This window comes from Aristolochia californica, unplaced genomic scaffold (genome assembly GCF_029961685.1).
Source record: "Aristolochia californica isolate CCGP_79_NKW_82.1479 unplaced genomic scaffold, dmAriCali1.0.hap1 SCAF_12, whole genome shotgun sequence".
NCBI classification, from domain to species: Eukaryota; Viridiplantae; Streptophyta; class Magnoliopsida; order Piperales; family Aristolochiaceae; genus Aristolochia; species Aristolochia californica.
This window is the reverse complement of record NW_027181793.1, coordinates 27,205,676-27,229,925: the sequence shown is the minus strand read 5'-3', so window position 1 is coordinate 27,229,925 and position 24,250 is coordinate 27,205,676. Positions and strand designations below refer to the sequence as shown.

Below are 24,250 nucleotides of genomic sequence, written 5' to 3'. Positions count from 1 at the left end.
AAAGGGGAATAATTTGGTTCTAACAAACAAGCACAGACAACTTTTCGGCTTAATACCATTTCGTTATACGTTTCAAATTTCCAACCAACAAAACCTGGTCAGAGACAGGCAGGTCCGGTCAGGCAAGGAAACTATCGAGTGCAAAATTTTGGACAGATTCTCTGAGGTCTGCTGAGACCAATTTTGAGTAAAATTTCCAAAAACGTAAGGGGTCTCGTTCTTAATGTCCCAATGGTTGCCTCATGAATGCACTGCATCCGCTATCTCCCGCATGGTTAATCCAACAACGAGTTCCCTATAATGTCGTGGTTTTCAGCGAGATTGCAAAAACCACGTCCCCGCTTTCTGATCGAGCTGCGCTTGGCGAAGTGATGCACGGCGGTGTATATTGGTACCCATCAAACGCACCGTCTGTGATGATCCTTTACCCCACTCCTTTGATCTCTACTTTCCTCCTATATCTATATTTGGCAGATAGATTCTCCCGTTTCGACTGCTTCTGCTCCTGCTGCTTGCATCTTTTACGGGTTCTGCTTCCTCAGTAACATTTCCAACGATGGAGAGGGTGAATACAGATGCGGGTCATTTTGCATTCCGTCGATCTAGACCTGATGATCAGGCGGTTCGAGTTCTGGTTGCTGATGAGGACCACTTCTATCTGAAGCATGCGCAGAGGGTTCTGACCTCGTTGGGTTGTAAAGGTATCGATATCTCCTTCTGGATTTCCGATTTAGTTGCTTCTTGCTTTCATTCTTCTGTCTTCTTCTCTCGATGGTTTTCAGTTTTTTAATCTCAAATAGCTTTTCTTTTCTTCTTTTTTTTTGTAGTCCGTAAGTTATTTGTGTGATTTTTTTCACAGCCGCTCATTTCTTACTTTCTTTTCCTCAAATCTAAAGATTTTGACCGTTTTCTTCGTGCATGGAGTTGTAACAAAGAATTCTCCCTCCCCTTCGAGTGTCTGCGAATGGAGATGAGGGCATATACCAATAGAGTCTCTTTCACGAGATTGAATCTCCTCTAGGAATTTCATGGAGCAACCAATTACCTAGATCGTGGTGAATGGAACCAGGCCCCATTCACCTCAAGCTAGGTGAGTAGTTTGGTCCCGGAAATTCCTGGAGGTAGAGAGCTACAGATTAGTCTTTCACAGCAAGCGGCTGGCAGAAAGAAAAGTTCCAGTTTCCAAGTTAGCATGTCTTGGGTTTTCTTCAGTGAAAATTAATCAAAATAACAAAACTAAGTAAAGGTAGAACGATTTGATGCCTATCACCTTATCTTTCTCCTATTTTATGCATTCAATACAATAACTATATTAAATGTTGTTTAATTATTATAGATAATAAAGTTTTCTCATGCATGTGTATGATTATTAGTGATTTGATTATACCCAAATCATAAACATCATATATAAAATGGAAATTTTGTATTAGCTAGTGTATTTTACAAACTAAAAATAGCTAGTGTACTTCCCAAATTATGAACAGGTATCATCATGTATGCTTGAAGGTGTGGTGACCATGGACCAGAAACCATATACCTTGATCTTATTTAGAATTATTTTCAATTGGTTAACTATGGATTTGAGTCCATTTGGGACAATAGAGAACATGTTTAAAACCCTTTTTTCCACAGATATATCTATCAATGTGAGTCGAGATGTCCCACTTACATTTAAGCATTTGGTAGTAGAGGAACAACAATGTACTCAGTTCAGATTTTTCATAATATTTTTTAGTTTTTTTGGTACTTTTCAGTCACTATAGTCTCACGAAGCCAGAGTTAATGGCTCTACTCTTGAGTTAAGACTTATGTCAGACAATAAATACTCCCAGATCTCCTGGTCAAAGTCGATTTGACTATCATCGTTAGTGGAGCTTAGTGACGAAATCTCCACCTAGGAGATCCTTCCCATCCTCTCCTTCTTCTTTCTTCCCTCTGTTAGTCTCTCTTTGTTGTAAATATTTCAAAGAATACATTGTCTTCGAGAACTTTAAAAGGAGATTTATAAACAAGAAACCATATCTCAGTAATGGAACTCAATATGATCGCTGCTAAACGGCACTGTGACCATCAAGGGGTGCATAAAATTTGCAGATAACCCCGTTTCTGCCCTCTTAGGACAATCGGGTTGACATTGCTTAGTTACTTGACGCAGTTCTTTTTTTGTTCTTCGACAAACGGTGACCTTAATTTTTAATTCCACAGTTACGGTATTCGACTCGGGAAAGTTTGCATGGTTGGAGCTGCTAAGGAGACGCGGCAAATTTGACATAGTTATGGTTGATGTTTACATACCCGTGATGAATGGATTTGAGATTCTGGACAAGATCAAAGAAAAATGGATGGACCTACCTGTAGTCAGTGAGTGTTTTCTCGTATCTTAACCCTTCACATAACTATCACCCAAAGTACTTCAGCAGGTTTATTTTCTGCCTTGCAGTAATCTCGGCAGACACAAATCCAGTGATTATCAAGAGAGCAACTCAACAAAATGCCTCCTTTTACGTCGCCAAATCTGCTGCCATGAATGCGCTGACAAACTTCAGGAATTACGTTAACTGGAATAGGAAAGCAAGAGAGATGAACACTGAAGAATCAGACAACTACAGCGATCCGGGTGAATGGCATGAGAATCACCTTACACCACGAAAAGGGAAGAACAATAATGAACAGGTAACTAGTGGCATTAAGAAGGATGAAAGCGCCCAGAAAAGGAAGCAGTGCCTTGATTGGCATGCTGCCCTGCGTAACAAGTTCTTCTCAGCGATTAATGTTCTGGGCTTTGAGAGTAAGATGACACATTTGCGCTTCTTACTTTCTGGGTTATTTATCAAATCCTACACCACACTTCGTATTGTCAGATTGATGTTCTTTGCTTCTTCTTTTTTTGTGGATGTAGAGGCTGTCCCTAGTTCAATACTTGAGCTGATGAATGTGCCTGGTATAAGAAGACAACAAGTGGCTAGTCGTCTTCAGGTTTGATTGTTTGTTGGATAACGTGTGATTTCATATTTTAAGCTTGAATCCTATTGAATACATGACATGCTCAGGCAGTAAATGGAATATCAAATGAACATCTTTTTCATTTTATGCAATCCTTAATCACAAACCACAAGAAAGGTTATTATCTGTAGTATCTTTTGTTCTGCAGTGTGAGTGATGAAGCACAAATAAATTATGAGTACACACATACAGAAACATCTTATAATTGTTTCCTTTAACTGTGTAAATTGTTTGCTTATGAAATTTTGGACTTTTTAAATGAGATTTAAAGGAGACAAGTTTCCCATCTCTATAAAGAGTTTGTAGTAATATTAGTTGCCGACAAAATTTAGAATTTGAACATTCAACTGATGGTGAATCTTGATTCACTGTTGATTGATGATTACTTGTATCTTCATCGACTAGATCTTTAAGGTAACATTTTGAATTGTCTTCAATATTCTCTCCTTTATTTCAGGCTAACTTATAAATTCTTTCTTGTTTTAGAGAGAGAAAATCTCTTGCTGTGAGAGAGGATCCTATTTTTCCTCTCTAAATCCTATTTCTTCTCCATATACCTAAAGATTTCATTTGAGGTAGAATAAGGTAATTTTTCTCTAACTTCCTTATCTTCTTGATTGAGATTAACTTGTTTATAGGTGACTGGTTCACATCCCCCTTCAACAGGAGCAAGGAAACTGGTTGAACATGTAGCTTGGAAGTGATGAGCACCTACTGGAAATTCAACAGCATAAGTAATAAACGACTTAAAAATAAATGATATACCAAATGGATGCAATATTGCTTCTGTCAGGATCAATCAAAGACTCAATAATGATGTGAAATCACTCTACACATACTTAACTAGTAGAGATCTAACTTTTCAAATCAGATTTGAAAATACAAACACTAAAGTAGTTAGCACTATGGAGTAAACTATGAGATTTTGACTTTCTTTTGATCGTTGGAGGAGGGCTAAAACTTGTAAAACCTTGTGGGAACACTTGGGAGCTTCAAACTTCACTGTAGCAAGAAGGGGACTATGTTTGGGTAAAATAAAAAGCTTTCCAACATTTCCAAAAAAAAAAAAAAAAACTGACTACTAGGAGAGGATAAAATTATTTTTATCATTTAGCGAATAACCCGTAACAGGAGATGTTAGTTCCTACAAGGAACATGTCTAGACAGGGTGAATGAGTTTATTAACTTATACCACTCATTTTAACTCCTTTATCTTAATCCTTATGTGTATATATTTATCCTTTCAACTAATTCAAAGTGTAAGGTCAATCTTACAATCTATGCTTAAGCACAATGATCAAGGTACAAGCAAAAGCAACTGCATATAAAATACAAATAAGATTTTTTTGTGGTTCACAGTCCTTTAACGGATTGCTAGTCTACCCTCCAAGATGCTTTTAGCACCTCTTGAGGCTCCACTAAGTTTGGATTACCCTATGGCATCTACAACAAATAGTCTCTAAGATCAATTACAATACTGCCCACAATAGTTAATTTATAATAGCATACCTTCACTTAGATCTATAGTAGATAGCTAACACACTGACCTACACTCACAAAGAGATTTTCTAGTAGCTCACTAGGCCACACAATCCTAAACCCACAAATGAATTTTCCAACATAATGATAAAACCCAAAACTATGTAAAACACACATGTACAAGCTAGGGGAGGGGTACAAATTATAACTTGAAGAGCATTTTTTCTATGAAAAAAAATAAAGTTTAAAGGGTACCACCTTAAGGGTAAAAGAAGCAATTTGATTTTATTTTCTAGGAAATCTAGAAACACAAAAGTGCCCCTAAAGAACAAAGAGAAAAAGAAAAATAGAAGAGCAGAAGAGAAGAAAAAAGGAAACAGAAAGAGAAGGAGGCGCCACTGCAAAATAGAAAGTGGAGGTGGTGCCACCTCCAAGAAACAGGGGGAGTGGATCATGAGGGTAAAAAGGTACAAATGCCTTCTAAAGGGGCTAGTAAAAAATGTGAAGTTAGGTCTAAGAAAAAGGTACAAATCCCAAAATGACTAGCCAAGTTAGAAAAAAAAATTCCCAACTAATAAACCAAGATCTTTATACTCAGTAATCTATGTGTGACTATTCTTTAACACTCCCTCTCACGTGTAGCCCCTCTTTTTTGGCTTTACATATAAACAATTTGGGTGGAGGCACATGAAAACCTACTCTAATACCATGTGAAGTTTGGTCCAAGACATACCAAAATGACTAGCCAACTTAAGAAGCCTCCTTCCTAACAAATAAACTCAAGATCTTTGTACCCACTAATCTATTTGTGACTATTTTTTAACAAAAGATAAGTCATAATTATTTCTTCTTGGTAAGATAAGATTTATCCTTAATTGATGTAATCTTTCAATTTTTTATATCTTTCTTAGATTGATGTAATCTTTATATTTTCTATAATCTCTTCTTGAGTTATGTAAATGAGTTTTTTGAATAATACAATAAAAATTATAAATAGGGGTATTGATTGAAGGAAGAAATTGATCAAGCCTTTTCCAAAATTTCTCTTGCTTATCTTTTCCCTCTCAAATTCATGTCTTACCACCTCTCCTCTCTTTTCTTCTCTCCTCTTTTCTTTAGCTCTCTATCTATCTCCCTCTCTTCCTCTACTTTACTTATCTCTTCTTCCTTTTCTGTTATGTCAACCCTCTTAACCTCTCTTTTAACTCTTCCTTGAATTTTTAATAAAAGATAAGGACTTTTCTCAATTGGGGTTCTTACCAATTGGTATCGGAGCAATCCTTCTTTGGGACCTTCTCCATTTCAACTGTTAAATGAATAGAAGATCAGTTCTGTCAGAATGCAAATCTAACAAAGTTTGGGTGACTTGCTCCACCACTTATCCTTAACTTAGTTAGATTGTAGTAGATTGGAATGAGGATAGATCTAGTGAGAAGGACATTTAGGACATTGGCAATGATGAGGTATATACTCTTCTTCATGATGCAATCTCAGGTTGACAACAAACACTGTCTGAGAGGCTTATATTGAGAATGCTTGGACAATTATCCTCTAAGTTTAGATCATTTACAGAAAGTGATTGATTCACTCAGCTCTCTCCGTGAGAGAGTCAGTTCCATGGACAATAGAGGGACCTCTTTGGAGAGGGATGACCACACTTTTAAAACATTTTGATCTTATAGTGGATGTGCCATTTAAGCTTCATATATAGAATCTCATGGGGGAGTATGAGACTTCGATGCCCAGACAGTTGGAGAGAGAGAGAGAGAGAGAGAGAGAGAGAGAGAGAGAGAGAGAGAGAGAGAGAGAGAGAGAGAGAGAGAGAGAGAGAGAGAGAGAGAGAGAGAGAGAGAGAGAGAGAGAGAGAGAGAGAGAGAGAGATGGAGTCTCCTCCTATGCATGATGATAATAGAGTGACCTCTTTGGAGAGGGATGATCACACTTCTAAAACATTTTGATCTTATAGTGGAAGAGGATGTGCCATATAAGCTTCATGTATAGGAGCTCATGGGGGAGTACGAGGTTTAGATGCCTAGACAGTTGGAGAGAGAGATGTGGTCTCCACCAATGCATGATGATTAGCTAGCTAGAAGATCTACATATCTCCTTACAAGATGGGGATTTCCCCCTAGGCAAGGGATATTGAGCACTCACATGCCTTTGTAAATCCAACCACTTGGCCATCACCACCTTCACCTGTTCCACACAGACCACACATGAGGAGGCCACACCAACTATGCCTTCAACTTCAAGCCAACTTTTAGGACCCATAGGATCATCTATTCTCCCCTCCAATGAGTCTCACTCCTATTTCACATAAGCTTCACACCCATTTTTGGGCCCCATAGGCACCCATACCTTTTACCCTTCTCTCTTGCCTTCAGAAGATAGGTCAATGAAGCAACTAGACACCTCAATGGCCACATCATAGTTGTTCAATTTTTTTTTCTTTTTGTTCCCTATTGTATTGGGAGAGCAAGAACAAGAGGGAAGCAAGAGTAAACTATTTTAAAATACTAAAATCACTTTGATACCACAATTATGTTTGCAGAGGAGGAGTCATTTTCAAATTCATTATACATTAGATTTAGCTCATGAGTTTTGCACTTGATCCTTCTACGTGTTCTAATTTTGATGATAACAAACCCAAAAATTTAATCATTGTAAACAAATATAATGTTTTCTAAACATGAAGGTAATTTAACTATCTAGGCACAAGGAACTGGCCTCATACAAATGAGTCAACCACATCAATAAGAAAATAAAGAATCAAAGGCAACAAGGACTGTGACTCATCCAAATAGTGAATTTGAACTCAAGAAGGAGAGAACCCCTTTAGTAGGAGAGTTGAAGCATTCAAAGTAGAGAAGCCCATGGGGTCAACCCTAGAGCAAGAATCAACTCTATTGAATAAGAAGAGTAGTTAAAAGGAGTCAAATCCACAAAACAATAACTTTCGAATAAAAATTGAATCAACCCATTTGTGTTGGAAAAGTAGTTTCTGAAGTTGAAAGTAATCAACCCCTTAAAATTGAATGTTTTGTACTCAAAAGGAGTCAAACCCATTGGGCAATAAAGAAGCAACTAAAGATGAAAGGGTTGAATCAAGTACATAAATCTACTAAAGCAAGACGATTTTCAAAAGGAGTCAAGTCCTAGCAATAGATCAAGTTTACAAAATGTCAAGCCTAGATCTGGTTGTTGCAGGTCTCCAAAATGTGAAAGTGATTTAGCAACATACTTAGTAGCAAAAATAGGATTAATATTTATTTTTCATAATTTATAGACTAACTAATTGGGACTATTTTTTCTAAGTGATAAAAAATCATTATCTAGCCATAGAAACTAGTTTTTTTTAACATTGAGGAGTTGTCTATTTAACCAAACTCACCCCAAATAAATTATTTTCCTTGTCAAAGTAAATTTAAAAGCTCTCAAGTGCTCTCATATGATATTAGAATTTTTTGCATCCTCTGAAGCTCAAAAGGAAATTAAATCTCATTGGTTTCTATATAGAGCTAAATATTTCAAAGCTTATGTTTTTAAGTTTGAATTGAATATTTAGATCTTTGATTGTGTAGTTTGTGCTAAGAAATTTGAAAATCATATGGAATTAAGCATTTGCAATAGGATTAGTTGTTTTATTGACTACCTCATAAAACCATATTTATAGCCATTACTTGTGCCATTTTATTTTCATATCATTCATTATCTGAGTTGTTGAATTTTTTGTAGATTCACCTTAGTTAGGTCTAATCTTTATTGCAAGTTAATTAGTAAGTAGTGTTGAAAAATCCCTTTGTAGGTCTAGGTACTTGTTCCTGGTGTAAAGAACCAAAAATCTTTGTACTTACTAATTCATGTTGGGTTATTCTTTAACAACCCCTCACATATAGGTCCGTTTTTATGGTTCTACATGTGGACAGTTTGGGTGGAGGGCCATGAATGAACACCTACTCTGATACATTGTAAAGTTGGGTCCAAGACCCATCTTAAAATAACTAGTTAAGTTAGAAAATCTTTTTTTCAACTAATAAACCCAAAAAATTTATACTCATTAATCCATGTGGGACTATTCTTTAGCACCACCTCACATGTAGGCATTTTTTTTGTGGCTCTACAAGTGCAAAGTTTGGGTGCAGGCCCACACATGAACCTCTGCTCTGATTCCATGTAAAATTGGGTCCAAGACCCATCCAAAATGATTAGTCAAGTTAGGAACCTTTTTTTCTCAACTTATAAATCCAAAAAATTTGTATGTATTGATCTATTTAGGACTATTCTTTAACACTCCTCCTCATGTGTAGGCCCTCTTTTGTGGCTCTACATGTGGAGAGTTTGGATGGAGATCCACGTATGAGCACCTACTCTTATTCCATGTGAAGTTAGATCTAAAGCCCATCTAAAATGAATACTCAAGTTAGGAACTTTTCCTTTCCAATTGGAATACCCAAGATTATTTTACTTAGTGATCCATGTAAGACTATTATTTAAAACCTAGTAACTATTGGTCACAAGTCTCAAGTATTGGCTAGGTAATGTAATTGGAATATTGAAGTCTATTGTTATAGATGTTGTATGAAGTTTACTAAGTGGATTTTTAACTCTAAGGTGAAAAGTACTTGGGAGCAGGTTAGCAATCGGAAATATGATCGTGAACAATTATAAAATCTTTAGTATATTGTTGATTTACTAGTGTCCCCCACTTTTCCTCCCCAGTTTATCCTAGTAGGACCTAACCAGTTTGGGTGAAGACTCACATAAGAGTACTTGAACTAATATTATGTGAAAGTTGTGTTTAAGGTACATCCCAAAATGACTAGCCAAGTTGAAAGGCTTATTCACAACCAGTAGGCACATCTTTATAATTTTTATCCATATGAGAGTATAACTAATGCAAATTAGTCTAGAAGATTGTCTTGCCAAATCCCCCACATTGCGTATCATCAATTGCTATATTGTTGGCCACAATACTTCACATTACACTATTTTCCCATGCTCATAGACATCTTGGCCAGGCAACCCACCACCAGCTGCAAGGTGGCCCTCACCCAATTTTTACATGCTGCCCAACGCGTATATGTGTAATATTGCCTTTAGGTCACTCTCATCACTGATTAGTCTCATGGTTTGTGTCTCAGGCAAAATCATTTCTTGCCACCTATGCTGAGGGACATATACTAGTCCATTTGCAACTTTTTTGTTAGGATCCTTTGCTTATTGATGCTTTTTTGTGTCATAATTTTCAGTATTTTGACATTTATGTAGGCTACTTAATGATGTTAATAGTTAATTTGGGTTCTACTAACCTTGAATGTTATCAAAGTGTTGAAAATATTACATAAAACAATAATGTCAGCTAATGACAATATCAACAATATTCTTCGCATCACATTCTTACTTACTATTGCATCCAAACACTAAAAAGGGTGCTACAGCGTGACCATTTTCATTAGTTGAGATTTTTTTACCACATTAGAGGCTCATGTTGAGAAAATGTTTCTTTATCTTCTGGTAAAGGTAAATAATTTTTCATGTCCTGATTTATTTCAGTATTTTTGTATGTTTTAGTAATCTAAATTGACTAAAACTAAATATATCAAAGCTTCAAATGTATCTGTTTTTCATGCAGTAGAGCCTACTGAGGAAAGAAGGGATGGAAGGCCTTTCTACAGATTCATGATTCTTTCCCAGTTCAGGACCAACATATATGCCTAAAAACACTTTTCAAAGAAAATTACTAGTAGTTCTATGCAATATGTCTTGCTTCTTCTACCCTTTCTTTCTGGTTCAATACACTCTCATGAATCGTTTTCCTGTACTGTTCAGTTAATAACTCTCTAAACATATTGTTTCTATTGCAGAAGTATCGTAGCTTTATAAGGAAAGTGGAAGAAGGTGAAGCTAAAATTCTCTGTTCCTTTTTAATGAAAGTTTTTGTTTTAATTTCTCTAACTCTAGAGAACTTCTCTCTTGATTCACATGAATGCATGTTTGGTTGCAGAAATAGATGAAATAGATGAAATCTACAGGAGCTTTCAGACTCGTTTTGATAGCATTCCCAATGTCCATTCTTGCCAACAAACTCAAATTCATGGTCTCCAGCAAACTTCAGTGCCATTTGGTACAGAACAAGTGACCACGGACATTCACGGAGGAAACTATAGCCATCACAACGGTTACCTTGGAGGGAACTCTGGCCATCAAACCGGCACTTATACGGGATTTCAAATCAATGAAAATGGATTTTCGTTTGGAGTGGTCAATACATCTGCCCCAGTTCCACAATCACCAGTTGGAAACGGGTACAACAATGTTTTCGATCACAACAGTAGGAGAAACACAGGCCCGGTGATTCATGATCCAACTCGTTATTCTGGGTGGTCAGGAACTAGCCTTACACCTCCGAACATGATGACTGGTACTCCTACCATGGTCGGAGAAAGATCTAGCTATCACAGCACACACACAGGATTCCAGCTCGCTAATAACGGAGTGAGTAATGCATCAAACCTTATTCCTGAAGCATCAGTTAACAATCAGCACCATGCTGGTTTTAATCTTGACAGTAGCAGAAGTTCGATGTGGATGGCTCATGAATGGCCAGTTCCTGATCCTGGGGTTCCCGCACCTGAGACTCATCAAACGATGCCTAGTGTTGATGAACAGCTGCGGGAAAACGAACAGGTTTTACAAATGCTTCAGGGAGATGATCAACTTCTATCCATGATTGGTCTACAAGATGATGCAACTGAGTATGTGCCAGAGTTCCAGGCTTCCACCGCCCAAACAATGGATGCAGCCGGCAGTTCAACTTTTCAAGCTACTGGTGTCCATGAACTGGAGAGAAATATTAACGATGAAGAATTTATCAGCTGGTTGAATTAGGGATTTAATATGTCTGTAATACTTTAAAGACTCCTGTTACAAAATCTCTCTTTGATGTCTACAAAAGATGGGTATAACCCTATAAACCTTTCCGTGCATGAAAGAGAATGACTTTATAACCCTATAAAACCTTTCCGGATTTTAAAGCTCTCGTGTAGAAAATGAGATCCATTCATCTTCATGTGAATATATCCTCGTCTGAGATTTGTTGAATCTTTGGATGTTGGGCCTTGATTTTAATTTGAATGTCGAGCTGCTAAAACGAACCGGCCCAACCCTATCCCCGCATCCGTCGGCCCGGCTTCAGTCAGGCAGCTCGATGTTTTTATTCCTCTATCGCTCCGACCGATGATTTCCCACTTCTCTCTGCCAGCCATTTTCCAGTTTCCAGTTTCAGTCTCTTTCTCAAAATCTCAACAAGTTTCGAGGGGTTCTGGATTTGCGAAGCTGCAGTTGGACTGTCCACATCAAAAGCATCAACAAGATAAGAGTTTTTTGAAAATTCTTTCGACAACGTGTCTGTTTTGAAAATCTAAAAATGGATAGAAACATTTGTGGTTTGCTCTTCAGTTTTAATACTTTCCCACTATGATTACAAAAAAATGAGAAAAAAAAAATCTTTTTCCTGGCTGCAGCTCGTTGAGAAAAGAAAATTCTTTTCAGAGTGGAATTCAGGAAGAGAAGAGTAAGAGAAAAAGAGGAGAATTTTTTTTTTAGGCTATGTCTTTCTCTCAAACTTTACCCTATTTCCTCCATAGACGAAGGATGATTCCAGCAGTGGTTGATGTGATCAAAAGCTAAAATTGCTCCATCTCCTTTTCTTGATACTCTCGGCGGAACTGAGTCTCCTGAAAGAACACGAACGCATATTTTCACAGCCCATGTAAGTCCAATTCTTGAATTTTCCCTCCCAGCTTAGAAGTTTGAATTTGAAGAAAGAAGAGATTGGAAAACTAAACATTTATTAGGCTTCCTTCCCATCCTCAATTTACCAATTCTCCTCCATGCATTCTATTCTCTCTCTCTCTCTTGGCCATTCTCAACCACCATTCCTGGTGCACGCGCTTTAGTTATTAGTTCTTTGATGAAATAGTGTTGCGAGTTCAAACATGGAGTTAGTTTTGAAACCATGGTTGGACTTCTCTATTCTCTCTCTCTCTCTCTCTCTCTCTCTCTCTATTTGCCATTCTCGACCACCATTCCTGGTGCGCACGCCTTAGTTATTAGTTCTTTGATGAAATAGTGTTGCGAGTTCAAACATGGAGTTGGTTTAGAAACCATGGTTGGACTTCTCTACATCTTATTGAAGCAGCACCAAGGAAGCAGATGTTGTTCCTATATGATGCAGTTAGTATTGTTTATTTTCCAATGATAATTTTTGTATGTCATTAAAGGATTGAATTTGTTTCCATCAGTGTAACCAATCCTACTTCAGGCATTTGATTTGGTCTTTTTCTTATCCTTTTTCAAATCATGTTTTTCTTTTCTTTTCTTTTTTCTTTTTTTCGGTTGCAGTCAGTCCACAGCTTGAAGTTGTTGAATTTAGATAAAACTGAAGGACCGAGTGTATATTTAACATTCTAGATGTATTACTATATTCATACATGTCATCCATTCTGCAGTCCTGCTGAGCAGCTGCATTTGATGTACTAATTTTTGTTGTAAGTTTTAGCCGTCAAAGTCTTGCAATTAAGGTAGCAGATCACCTCTTCAAATGTGTACATTGAAAAATTCGGCTACACTTACTAGATTCTTTTGGTGCTATGTGATTTTCTATGTTTTTTTCCTATTATCTTTAGTTGTTTCTTCAATAGAAGGTACTTGAAGCAGGTTGACCAATAAGAGATGATTGAAGCAGATTGTGACAGTTTCTTTGTCATTTATCTTTTTTAGGAGGTGGATTTAGAGTATAAGTGGCTTGAACATGAATCTTAAAAACACCAATAAAGATGAAAGGTCAGAAAATCAAGCAATATTGTTGATTTTTATGAAAAGGATACCACCTAGCCCATTAATGTCAAGTAAATATTTCCTTGCTTAATTCTTGAAAGTTTTGGAGTATTACTAAATTGTTTCTTTGTGTTGCTGTTATGTGATGAATCATGTATTCGCATTCTTAGGGATGTAATATTTGACATCAGCTTCTGAGTTGTCATGTTGTTTTATTTTATTTTGTTCATGAAGTTGGTAATTTGGGGTGTAACATTTGGCTGCTCATGTTGTTGGGGCATGAATGTATCTAAACTTTTAATGTACTCGAGAACATTATCATTTCAGTAATGTAACTGATTGGTTTCCACCAGAGGTAAAGGTTGGCTGTGCTCTAAAATAGTTGCTACAAATCTAGATGCTATATGCTAGCCCCAGGTGATATTGCTGATAGGTGTCGCCTGAGGAATACTTGGGTCTGTAATTTTACATTAACAAAATGCAAAATAAAAGCCTTGATCACCATATGTTTGATGCTGTGATTATAACGATTGAGAGCTAGTTAACAACCATTTCAGATGATTGGAACTTTTTTATTTTCTCATAGTTTTCCTCTCTACTTTATATGTATCTAAATGAGAGAATCAATGTTTCTTTTCCCTTCTTTTCTTGATTTTCTCTACTCACCCAAAGAAGGGAAGAGAAATGTCCTTTCATTCTTTTTTTTCGTTCTCTCTTTTACTCTGTTATTTTCTCTCGCTTTCTATCAATCAAACAGAGTCTAAATGATCAACTGACATAGTTTATTATTGGCAAAGAATATTCTGATACCCACTGCATTGCAAAAGATGCTTGGAATATAGGTGTGAAGAAAGGAACAACTGAAAGGATTTCAAATTGGAGGAAAACCAGAAGCTCTGCAAGTTGGAGGTGTAAACCAATTGAATGGCAGAAAAATTGGCCCCTGAGAAGCGCCGCAGCTTCATCCATGGCGGTAAAGCCAACTTCAGTTGTCTGATCTTCAGATAAAATTGGATAAACTTTCCCTTGTTTTCTCATCAATAATGTTCTGATTATTGGTTTTTGTTTCAGGGCAGAAGATTTTTTAATGGGATCTAGAAAAGGCTAATATACTATTTTGTGATCTCTGCATGATCTTGCCTGCCCGGTTGAAACTGATTCTTCCTTTTGGACCTAGGTATTTCTTGCTTAAATTTTTTATCTTTTTTTTTTTTGCAAAAAATTACTTGTGCAGTTTATCCTTCTCTCTCTCTCTCTCTCTCTCTCTCTCTCTCTCCTCTCTCTCTCTCTCTCTCTCTCACACACACACACACACACACACACACACACACACACACACACTTTGACCCAATCACATACCCTCATGAGACTTAACACAAGACTCTAAATTACCCCTCATGAGGCTATTTAGTCAAGAGCCAAATTTACAAAATTTTGAGTTATTAAGCTCAGAAAAAAATAGATGCAATCTCTCTCTCTCACACACACACACACAAACACCCAATCCCATACCCTCATGAGGCTATTTAGTCAAGAACCCAATTAACTAAATTTTAAGTAATTAAGCTCAGAAAAAAATAGATGCAATGTCTATTGTTGGTTGAAATATTTACAAGATCTCTAGACCTGTAATATTTCTTTCTAGCCTTTTGTCTATTGAGCTCCCTAGTTCAATCTAATAGATTCAAGCTAATAAAATTTAAAAGATGAACTTTTTTTATTTGAATGATCAGTACACACATTGTCCTCTCTTGGGTTTCAAATAACAAGAGTCACCTGGCAACACCTTGCCGTCAGCACCTCCTTTGCCATTGTCTTCTCTTCTTAATGAATCCTCTCTTCTCATTGTAAAAAATAATAATAGTCATAATAAATAATAAATGAAGATGTTGTACCAAACACTGATGCAAGTTTTATCTCTGATACACATAATTTCTTGTTAGAGAATGGGACATACACGTTACCTTGCAGAAGAGGGACAAGGGGCAGACATGGTCTTCACCTATCTTGGGTCAAGGTCAGCTCGATCCATATTCAGCAGATCTTGAGCAAAAACACCTTATGCTTAGAGGTTCCAAGAACAGTTAATGTTGAATTTTTGGAGAAGAAAAATAGTTTATTGACTTAATTATACCTGAGTACGATGAACCTCTATTTATAATAGAGGAAACAGGTAGCATTAGATTATAATTAAACTACATTTATCCTAGTTATACTCAAAGTCAAACACTTAAAGGAAAACCCTAGAATAACTGAATAATTGAACATAACTAAAATACCTTTTAATTGAGCCAATTCTGTGAAACTCTTGTTAGATTCCACTATATTAATTCTGGCTATGTGAGATTTCTTGCTGTGAGAGTCATGTAAGACTCTTCCATATCTATTCTTCAACATTCCCTTTCAAGCTGGAGTTTATAACTTCAGCTTGCAATGAAAATTCTTCATATTATGCTCCTCCTAATATAAAATTTGATTACCACGACACGTGGAAAGAGTCATGAAAAGACTTTTCCACACCTGTTCTTCAACAGGTAATTCATGGTCCTACTTGCATAGTTGTTTGTCTATGTTGTCTGTTTTTGTGCTTTTAGTTCTTATTTATTTACAGCAGTTGGGTCTTGTTTTTTTTTTTTTCTTCTTCAAATTGGTCATATGCTTAAAAAGGTCAAATGCTTTTTTCCTGCCGAGACAAAGTTACATGACTTGCAAGTGACTAGACATTCAATTGAATACAATGAAGCAAATTAGTTATTAGTTCTGGTGATTTGTGGCAAAAAAGAGACTCCAGTTACATTCACCTACTGACAGTAATTTACCAGTTCAAATTATTTCAATTTCATTCTTGTAGATGGGGATGGTGGATCGCAGTATTCACATGTCTTCAACTGTACTTGTTTCAAAATCTGTGATCGCTCATTCGCCTCCTCAATGATTACGAGGATCAAACTAGGATCTGAAGTGGCAAAGTGAGAGCACTTTGCTCCATATTCTTTTTGAGGGCTTTGCCTGTTGCAAATTATGTGGAATAGGTTCTGTGCAACAGTCCAGCCAGTTTAGAGATGCTTTCGTCCATGTTTGTATGAAAGTAAGTAGTGTTTTGCTTACTTTCATAATACAACACAATTGGCCTTTATCTGTGAGGCCTAACGATGGAGTCAGCTTAAAGATGTAGACAACAGTGAACAGCAGAAAGGAGCGGGGGTGTGTTATCTAAATCTCTTTCAATGATAATTGATTGATGAGGCCAACTAACATTGTTAATTTGAATTGCAGAACCCTGGCTTCGACTTTTCACAGGCACAATTCACTGGAAACTGCCCCGATCCCAGGACATTTATGGGTGGAATACACATTGACATCCTTTTATTGGCTCTGATTTGTGTAAAGTTTTATGTAGAGTTCCTATCAAGTGTCAGGATTCTGTAACTTTTTGAATGTGTTTCCTGCAAATTCAGATTCATGTTGTCTCTGACCAATAAGTTCCATAGTACCTTCAGTTTCAGCTAAATAGTAAGAGCTGAAATGTGATATCTCACATCTTCCTCACTATGTTCATCGTCGTCAGCTGAACCCAGCTTTTGTTTAGCCAACTTATGTGTAAAGAGGTTAATTATTACCAAGTTAAAACATAGGTTCTGATCTGTTTTAATCAACCTTCTGCGTTCATGTGAGCTGCTTCGTTAGTAGAAACCAGTTCTAATAGTAATCTGATGGACTAAGCTGGTCTGAACCAGAAAGAGAAGAGATACACCGGACAGGTGAGCTGTAAATTTGCTAGTATGCTGAACGGGACTCGAAAGCCTCTTTCCCTACGGAACCTTTGTTTTAAAATATTTAAAATCTTAATAACGTCAGATAACCTTCTGGGTCAACGGCAGGGCCGCCTGGTTGGCCCCGATTTCTCTAACATTACCTACTCTTGCGGCCTTCAACATGAAACAGACTTATATTTTGCCTTCAAATTGTATGACGTTTTTAGATCAAATCAAACACATCACGGTGAAGGATAAGAGAGTTTGCTCCAATCAGACGATTCCTTCATAACGAAGCGGTTTACGTTTTCCGACCATGCGGTCACAGGGAGACTAAATGGGTTTCTCTCGGCCGAAAGATCTTAAACTTACGAGACTTCTTAAATTGGTTAATCATTTTACGATGAAATTAAGGGCCTTTCGTACTTCCCGGTTCGTCAGTATCAGATGGTAACCATCACCCTGTGTCCGCTCTGTTCAGGCGGCCGACACTGAATTAAACCCAGTGCCAAATTCGGGGAAACTTCATTTCAACCCAAGACACTAGTACCACGTCTTCCGTCAATCTTCAAAGTCAGCACCTTAGCCTCTAAGTCTAAGCCACCCAAGAGTTCGTATCTGCATCATTTTCATTATCTGATCAGATTCACACTCATTCGTATGGATTAAATCAAAGACATCTAGCAATGACAAAGAGATTAAAGAAGGGCTCAATCTTGTTGCTGTCTACAAATTGTCTTCAAATTTCAGGATTGTTCCAACCTATTAACGTACCCAAGTACAGATACAGATAAGGATACGGATCGAGTTCGAGATAGACGATTACACGATTACTTAATAAAGTAGTTTACTCAACCGCGTACGTTAGTGTTGCTTCGTATGAAGACAGAGACGTCTATCCGTAGAGGCGGAGGAGAAGCAGACAGAAGAGACCCACCTCTGATACATCTGTCCGCACCGACGTCAGTAACCGATTACTACTGTTCTCTTTTCATCTTCTCGGAGAATTCAATTAATCAGAGACAGACGGATCTGAGTGAAAAGCTGTTAGGGGCTCATATGGTTGGGGAGACATAATGTCGACTAGGCAGTGGCCAACTGAAACCGCAATCACCCTATCTTTTTGAATGGAAAGAAGCAAGAGATTTGGGAACACAAGGAGTGGATTTACTTTTCCATTTCGATATGTTTTGCATCTTTACAACGGGGAATATGAACTCAACCGGAACAATCAATGATGACCACAAATAATCTGTGGTCCACGCTCACCCCCACCCCCCCCAAACGAATGAGTCAGTAACACGAAGATAACGAAAATTGGTGAAAATGTTGTTGAAGATGAACCGACAGAGCAATCCATAAGCGAAATCAATTTCTCCAAGCGTGGATGAGCAGAGAGAACCCGCCGGAGCTCCGCAATTTGTTGTCCTCCGAGCTCGTCCACTTCATCACCGACGAACTGCCGGCGGACGACACTGAGGAAGACGAAGAAGAGGAGCTCGTCTTCAGTAACCTCTTGTTGTTCTTCTTCTTCTTCATATTCTTATCCATCTCCCATGGCCGACATAAGGGAATTACCTTGCTGGTGTCGCACTTCTCCACCCAATTCTTCCCATCTTCGCCCTCCCCCTCGAACCGAAGCATGAACACAGCGTACTTGTTCTCGTTCGAGTTATCATCGAACAGCCAATTGTAAACATCCCACGACACCTGAATCTGCACTCCGTCGAATTCAACCCTCTCGTTCCCGCGAAATTTCCACTTTAATCTCTTTACCTGCAGCACCTTCTTCCGGTCGATGAAGAAAGTCAGTCTCGGGTCCTCGTAGGTGTTGCAGTCGATGGAGACATCGTGGGTCATGCCACCGAATCTCGCCTTGGTCGTGTACACCTTGTTGGCAAACACGTGCTCCTGCCGGAGGACCAACCGCGCCGCCGTCGTTCCGGCGTAAGCATCCTCATGGGAGTAGTCATCTCCGGCAATAAGGGTCACCTCCCCGTTGACGGCCACGGCGAAGAAGATGCCCGAGACTGGCTCCGGTCGGGAGAGAAATTTGGCGCGGCTGAGGTTCCAGAAGAACTGCACGCGAATCTTATTATCTAAAAGGAACGCCTTGGAGCCATGCTTCTTCCAGAAGAGCCACGGCTTGATGTGGAGATGGTAAGTAATAACGTGACCGTCAAGGTGGAGATCCGCCCGGAGCGAGTGGCCGACGAGGGTCCGCGCCCATGTCAAGGCGGCGACGCCGTGAGGGATGTTGTAGAAGCAGGTCGTAAGATTGGGGAGTCCATGGTCGCCGCCATGAGCCCTGAAGCAAGAAGGGACGGCCTCGGGCATTTTTGCCTGCTTCCTCGTGGCTTTACCTTTGTTGTGACAGAGAGAGAAAAGAAAAAAGGGATTTAAAGGGGAGAGAAGAAAGAAAGAGAGAAATGGTGAGTTGGAAAGGGTTGTCTTTCTGTTGCTGCTAAGAAACTCGTGGAAAAGGATGATGAGTTCGTATTTGTATATACAGTTTGGCCAGACCAGACATGGATTCAGCCCCAGCTAGTAGAATCTCAAACAGTTTTCAAAACTTTATACTCATGTGTGAATAGAATCTGAGCATTCCAAGTTATCTGTTTCCAAACGGCAAAAAACGTGAAGGGGGAATGTAACTCCGTTCGTGTACTGAGTCAAAATTTGCAGGACTCGGTTCGTCAAAGCAAAATATTATAATGTAGGGGAATGTAACTCCGTTCGTGTACTGAGTCAAAAATTGCTGAGCTTGGTTCGTGGAGAGGTGAAAACCCAATTGAATTCTACAAGTAATGTGAAATTTGAGAAAATATAAAATTCGTTATAGAAAGTAATTTCGCAGCTTTTTAAAATACACTAACGTTGGTATTTTATTTCCATCCACGAATTCGTTTGTCCAAAGTAACATCGTTTTGTAATGTTCTCTTGCCGCCCAGCCGCCGTTCGAGGGTTTTCGCCGCTATCCGATTTTCCTCTTCTCTCCGCCATTTACTGCCCTGAAGAACGTGGTGCTGAGTGTACTATCTGATCTCCTACGGCGCTTTTAGTCACCAATGCCACCCTGATCACTGTGAGTTAACTCTCTTCTTTTCCATTTTTTTTTTTTTTTTTTTGTCCCAAATTTGAGCTGTCAGCAACTACCCTGCACCATTTTGGATGTCAGTTTTTGTGTGTTCTTATTTTTTTGGTCTCCGGATTATGGGTTTGGCTTGCTGTTCGAGTTAATTGAATTAGTTGGTTCTTGTTTGTTTTAGCTGGTAATAGAAACTGTTCCTATGGAACTTTAAATCGTAGCCCAACGATAATCAGTCATTAAGTTTAATTGAATCTCTTAGACCCCATCTCGGGGCCTTTTTTTTTTTTTTCTGGTAGGAAGGTCCATTGATGCATCTACATCTTTTCAAGTTAGACCCTTCGATCGGGTTGGCCTGTTTTATCAGAAGATACTGGGCAGAAGAGTAAGATTTCATCTTCATTTGTCGATTTTAATTGGTGACGCTTCCTACTGTTTGGTAGCTAAGTTTTTGGAGTTCAATTCCTAACTTACATGGGTTGATAGATTCCATTATTTGTATAAATAGAGTATTAATTTGATAAATCGATCTTTTGGTCAAAGGATGAGTTTGATGAAGATGTGAATGTGCTACTTCAGGAGTAAGACAGACGTTAAAGATACAAACTAAAAAGACTTCTAGGCGTTCGAGTCCTCCAATTCTGCAAATTGGAAATTGCACTTATGGTTACCTGCCTTCTTTTTTTGTTTTTTTGTTTATAAGCCTAATGATTCCTACAGATCATCAACAGCACCCATGAGCTTGAACAAGGGGACACAAGTTTCAACCAGTAATTGAGTCATCCATGCAGCATCCATAGTCCCAAGCCTTTCCACGTAACTTGGAATTCAGTGAAGTTTCAACATCAACAGTAAGCTTGACTACTTTTCAAAAAGAAGAGACATTCAAATGCAGTCAAAGCATGGAAATAAAACCCTAGGCAGGGAGATGGTTTGGATGTAAGCTAAGACAGAAAAGTGGAATGAATCAAGAGGATGACCGAAATTTGAAGACATTCTCATATCAGTTGTAAAGTAAGCTTTGATGCACTTAACATTCACATGCACACACACACACAAAAAAAACTTAATTAATTAAAATTTTAGTTTAAAAAAAAAAAAAAACTTTGATGCTTTTGATATGCTTGTCTTTCTATATAAAAATACAGAAACCCTAAATTATTTGCTAACATGACAATGGGAAAATAACTTGAAATAAGAATCTTTAAAATGAGAAACCACTTCCTTTGGACAGTAACTTGCAATTGCTGAAGGGATGTAGTGAAAGTGAGGGAGAATAAGATAAAGCAAGTTTCCACTTCTTCCACTTCCTCTAATGGAATCTGTTAATACTAATATATAAAACAAAGAAAACCTCCCTAACTTGCCAGTCATGTTCCAATTTGCTACACACTTGGGCACTGTTTCAGAAAACCTGAAATCCTAGATATCTCAGCCAGGAATACCTTTCAGATGAGTCAAAACTCTTGCCCTTTATTAACGACCATTAAGGTTTTCTAATCTTTTACTTACAACAACCTAAAAGAAGCTAGAAAAGCTGGCCAAAACTGCTAAAAACAAGTGAAAACTTGAATTTCACAAGTCATGCTGTAACAGGGCATTTAGTATAAGATATTGCTGCTTTGTTCTCCTCGTAAGTGTGGTTAGCAACTTCCAAAGTTTGCACAAACTCAGGCAATTGTGCCATCTTGGACTCTGGTCACACCTACCTGCCGGGCCCAGCTCTTTTAGTGTTTGCATCTCTCTCTCTCGTCTTGCTTGAGTTCTAGAAGATTTGGTTATAAAAGAAATAAAACAGATCAGATATACAGTTCTGAATATTTCTCAAATATGTGGTTCAGAGAGAAGTATGCAATTGTAGAATTGGTAACAAACCTTATTTCTGTATTTATTTTATGCAATAATATGATTTTCCATAAGAAAGAAAAAAAATGGGCATATTTGAAGTATATGCTTCTGTTTCTTTTTCATCATCTGTTTTATGGTCAGAGGTGGTTTAAGTTTATAATCTATTTCTCATCTGTAAAACATATAATATTCCCTAATGCTTTGAAGGTCTTATCTGACTGCAATAGCATAATAGAAAAATTAAAAATAATGCAGGCCAGGAGTTGATGGATGCATTTACACACCCAATTTTGTGTAACTTTGTAGGAAACTAAATGAATTCTCTGCTCTATCTCATATTTGACTTACTTGGTGATAGAGATGATGTGCATGCTTGACTGATGGCGGATGAAAAAGTAAAGTGGGATGGCAGGAAGAATGGCCACTATTATTTGTTGCCATGGTGGGAGTAATCCTGACTATGAAGGTGGAGTCGAGGAAGTAATATTTATTAATAAATCAAGTACTTACAATGATTTGTTAAGAAAGATGTCTGAAGTGACTGGGTGGGATAAAAGTTCTTACAGGATTCACAATTAAATGCAAGTTTCCAACAAGTGGAGGGAATTATACATCTATAGAGATAAAAGATGATAACACTACAAGACCTATATTTGGACTGTTTCCTCATGCATACTCAGTTGAGTTATTTCTAGAGAAGGAAAACTTTAGGCAGACTGACCAAGTTAGGGATGTCCATAGCTTTCAAAGGAACTCCCAGTGTCATCTACCTTCTCAGTAGCTTCCTGATCCTCATCCTCAACTTCATCTTCTGCTTCAGCAGCCTTTTGCAAGGAGAGGTATGTTCGTGCACATAGATCTAGTGTTATTTTGCAAGGAGAGGTATGTTTGTGCACTTTTCTATGTAAATCGCTTTGCACTTTTTTTTTTTTTTTTTTTGAATCTAATGTGGTGTACATTTTGTAGAATCCTGGGTGTTTAGATTGCTCAGAGCACTTCACTAGCCTGCATATGTGGCCAGTTGATGATCGTATCATGCCATACATTGTTAAAGCTGGCTTTGCTCATTTTGTCAAGTTAAGATGGTTTAGGCTGGACAGAGCACTTATCACAGCCTTAATTGAGAGGTGGCGACGAGAGACACATACATTTCACTTACCATTTGGAGAGATGACAATTACATTACAAGATGTGGCAATTTTACTAGGCTTGCACATTGATGGTGATGCTGTTTCTGGAACAACCATGATTGATGATTGGCCTGCAGTAGCACGTAGATTGCTAGGGCAAATACCCCCTCCGTATGTCATCAGGGGTGGGCGCATTGCCTTAACATGGTTATACCAGAAGTTTCACAAGCCTACAGCAAAAGGCCTCCGAGGAGGTTGTGCAGCAATATGCACGAGCATATTTACTACATTTACTTGGTGCCCCCATTTCACTGATGCTATTTGAGGATTTTGACACTGCTGGGAGATACGCTTGGGGTAGTGCGACACTTGCCTTCTTATTCAGAGAGTTAAAGGGTTGTCAAGCTGGTGCAGAGGGAGTAGCTGGGTGTCTCTCCCTTCTGCAGGTGAGTTTGCGCTCTGTAATTTGACCATGTGGCCAAATTTGATGTCACAATTTTTTGTATACACTTCATTGGCAGCTTTGGATTTGGGAGCATTTGGATGTTGGGCGGCCTCATCTACTAGAGAATCGCATTGAAGTTGATGGTTCATTAGGGACCAGGTATCCTTTTGTTATTTAGTCAACTGCAAGTTACATCATAACAGTGATATTATGTTTTAGGTGGAATGGGAAAAAGAAGAAAGGTGGGAACTCACATGGTGCCCTTCATCTGTATAGAGCTTCTGTACACATCATGTTTTTTACCAGGTGCCGCAGCAATTCAACTACTTGCATGTCATGCAATACCAATCTAACCACGAAACTCAAAATGTTTGTACACATGTAGGATGGCAAACTTGTGTAACATGACCTCTTTGTGGTAAAGGTACATTTCATGATCAGCAGTTCAGCATTCCACATCTCGCATAAGATGTTGAGCCTCCCAGTCTTGGATGTATCTCTGCATTGTCTCTCACTGAAGTAAAGATTAGTGTTCCTAGTTTGAAACTTTTAATTATACATCCTGTGGCAATTTCTATGACGTGGAAGTAACCTGAATGGCCCTTGAAAACGCTAACATTTCTAGGTAACATTTCTAGGTAAGACTTGTTTCATTTCTGGAAAT

General features: G+C 38.2%; 3 protein-coding genes and 1 pseudogene across 3 annotated transcripts; 3 read left to right on the top strand and 1 right to left on the bottom strand.

The window, feature by feature from the left end:
• Positions 1-556: 556 nt before the first annotated feature.
• LOC137946810 (two-component response regulator ARR10-like) lies at positions 557-11,370 on the top strand. Its single transcript, XM_068793107.1, has 6 exons — positions 557-701; positions 2,206-2,361; positions 2,453-2,788; positions 2,900-2,976; positions 10,347-10,380; positions 10,487-11,370. Exons 1-6 carry the CDS (start codon positions 557-559, stop codon positions 11,368-11,370), a joined length of 1,632 nt encoding a protein of 543 aa, XP_068649208.1.
• A 370-nt stretch (positions 11,371-11,740) lies between these two features.
• LOC137946431 (uncharacterized) lies at positions 11,741-16,894 on the top strand (annotated as a pseudogene).
• Positions 16,895-18,443: 1,549 nt separating this feature from the next.
• On the bottom strand, positions 18,444-19,412 carry LOC137946809 (uncharacterized). The gene has a single exon (XM_068793106.1). The coding sequence runs from the start codon at positions 19,410-19,412 to the stop codon at positions 18,444-18,446; it is 969 nt and encodes a 322-aa protein (XP_068649207.1).
• Positions 19,413-19,990: 578 nt separating this feature from the next.
• Positions 19,991-24,100, top strand: LOC137945822 (protein MAIN-LIKE 1-like). Its single transcript, XM_068791867.1, is given in 5 exon segments — positions 19,991-20,160; positions 20,463-22,850; positions 22,978-23,358; positions 23,360-23,587; positions 23,663-24,100. Coding segments are annotated over 4 exon segments (819 nt in total). The 5' UTR covers positions 19,991-20,160; positions 20,463-22,742; the 3' UTR covers positions 23,765-24,100.
• The last annotated feature ends 150 nt before the right edge of the window (positions 24,101-24,250 follow it).

What these genes read in the sequence shown, in the direction of transcription:
- LOC137946809 (XM_068793106.1), bottom strand. Translation starts at nt 19,412, where the DNA reads ATGCCCGAGGCCGTCCCTTCTTGCTTCAGGGCTCATGGCGGCGACCAT.
- LOC137946810 (XM_068793107.1), top strand. Translation starts at nt 557, where the DNA reads ATGGAGAGGGTGAATACAGATGCGGGTCATTTTGCATTCCGTCGATCT. An exon ending in GATGGACCTACCTGTAGTCA is followed by an intron (nt 2,362 to 2,452) that starts GTGAGTGTTTTC and finishes TAATCTCGGCAG; the next exon opens with ACACAAATCCAGTGATTATC. An exon ending in TAATGTTCTGGGCTTTGAGA is followed by an intron (nt 2,789 to 2,899) that starts GTAAGATGACAC and finishes TTGTGGATGTAG; the next exon opens with AGGCTGTCCCTAGTTCAATA.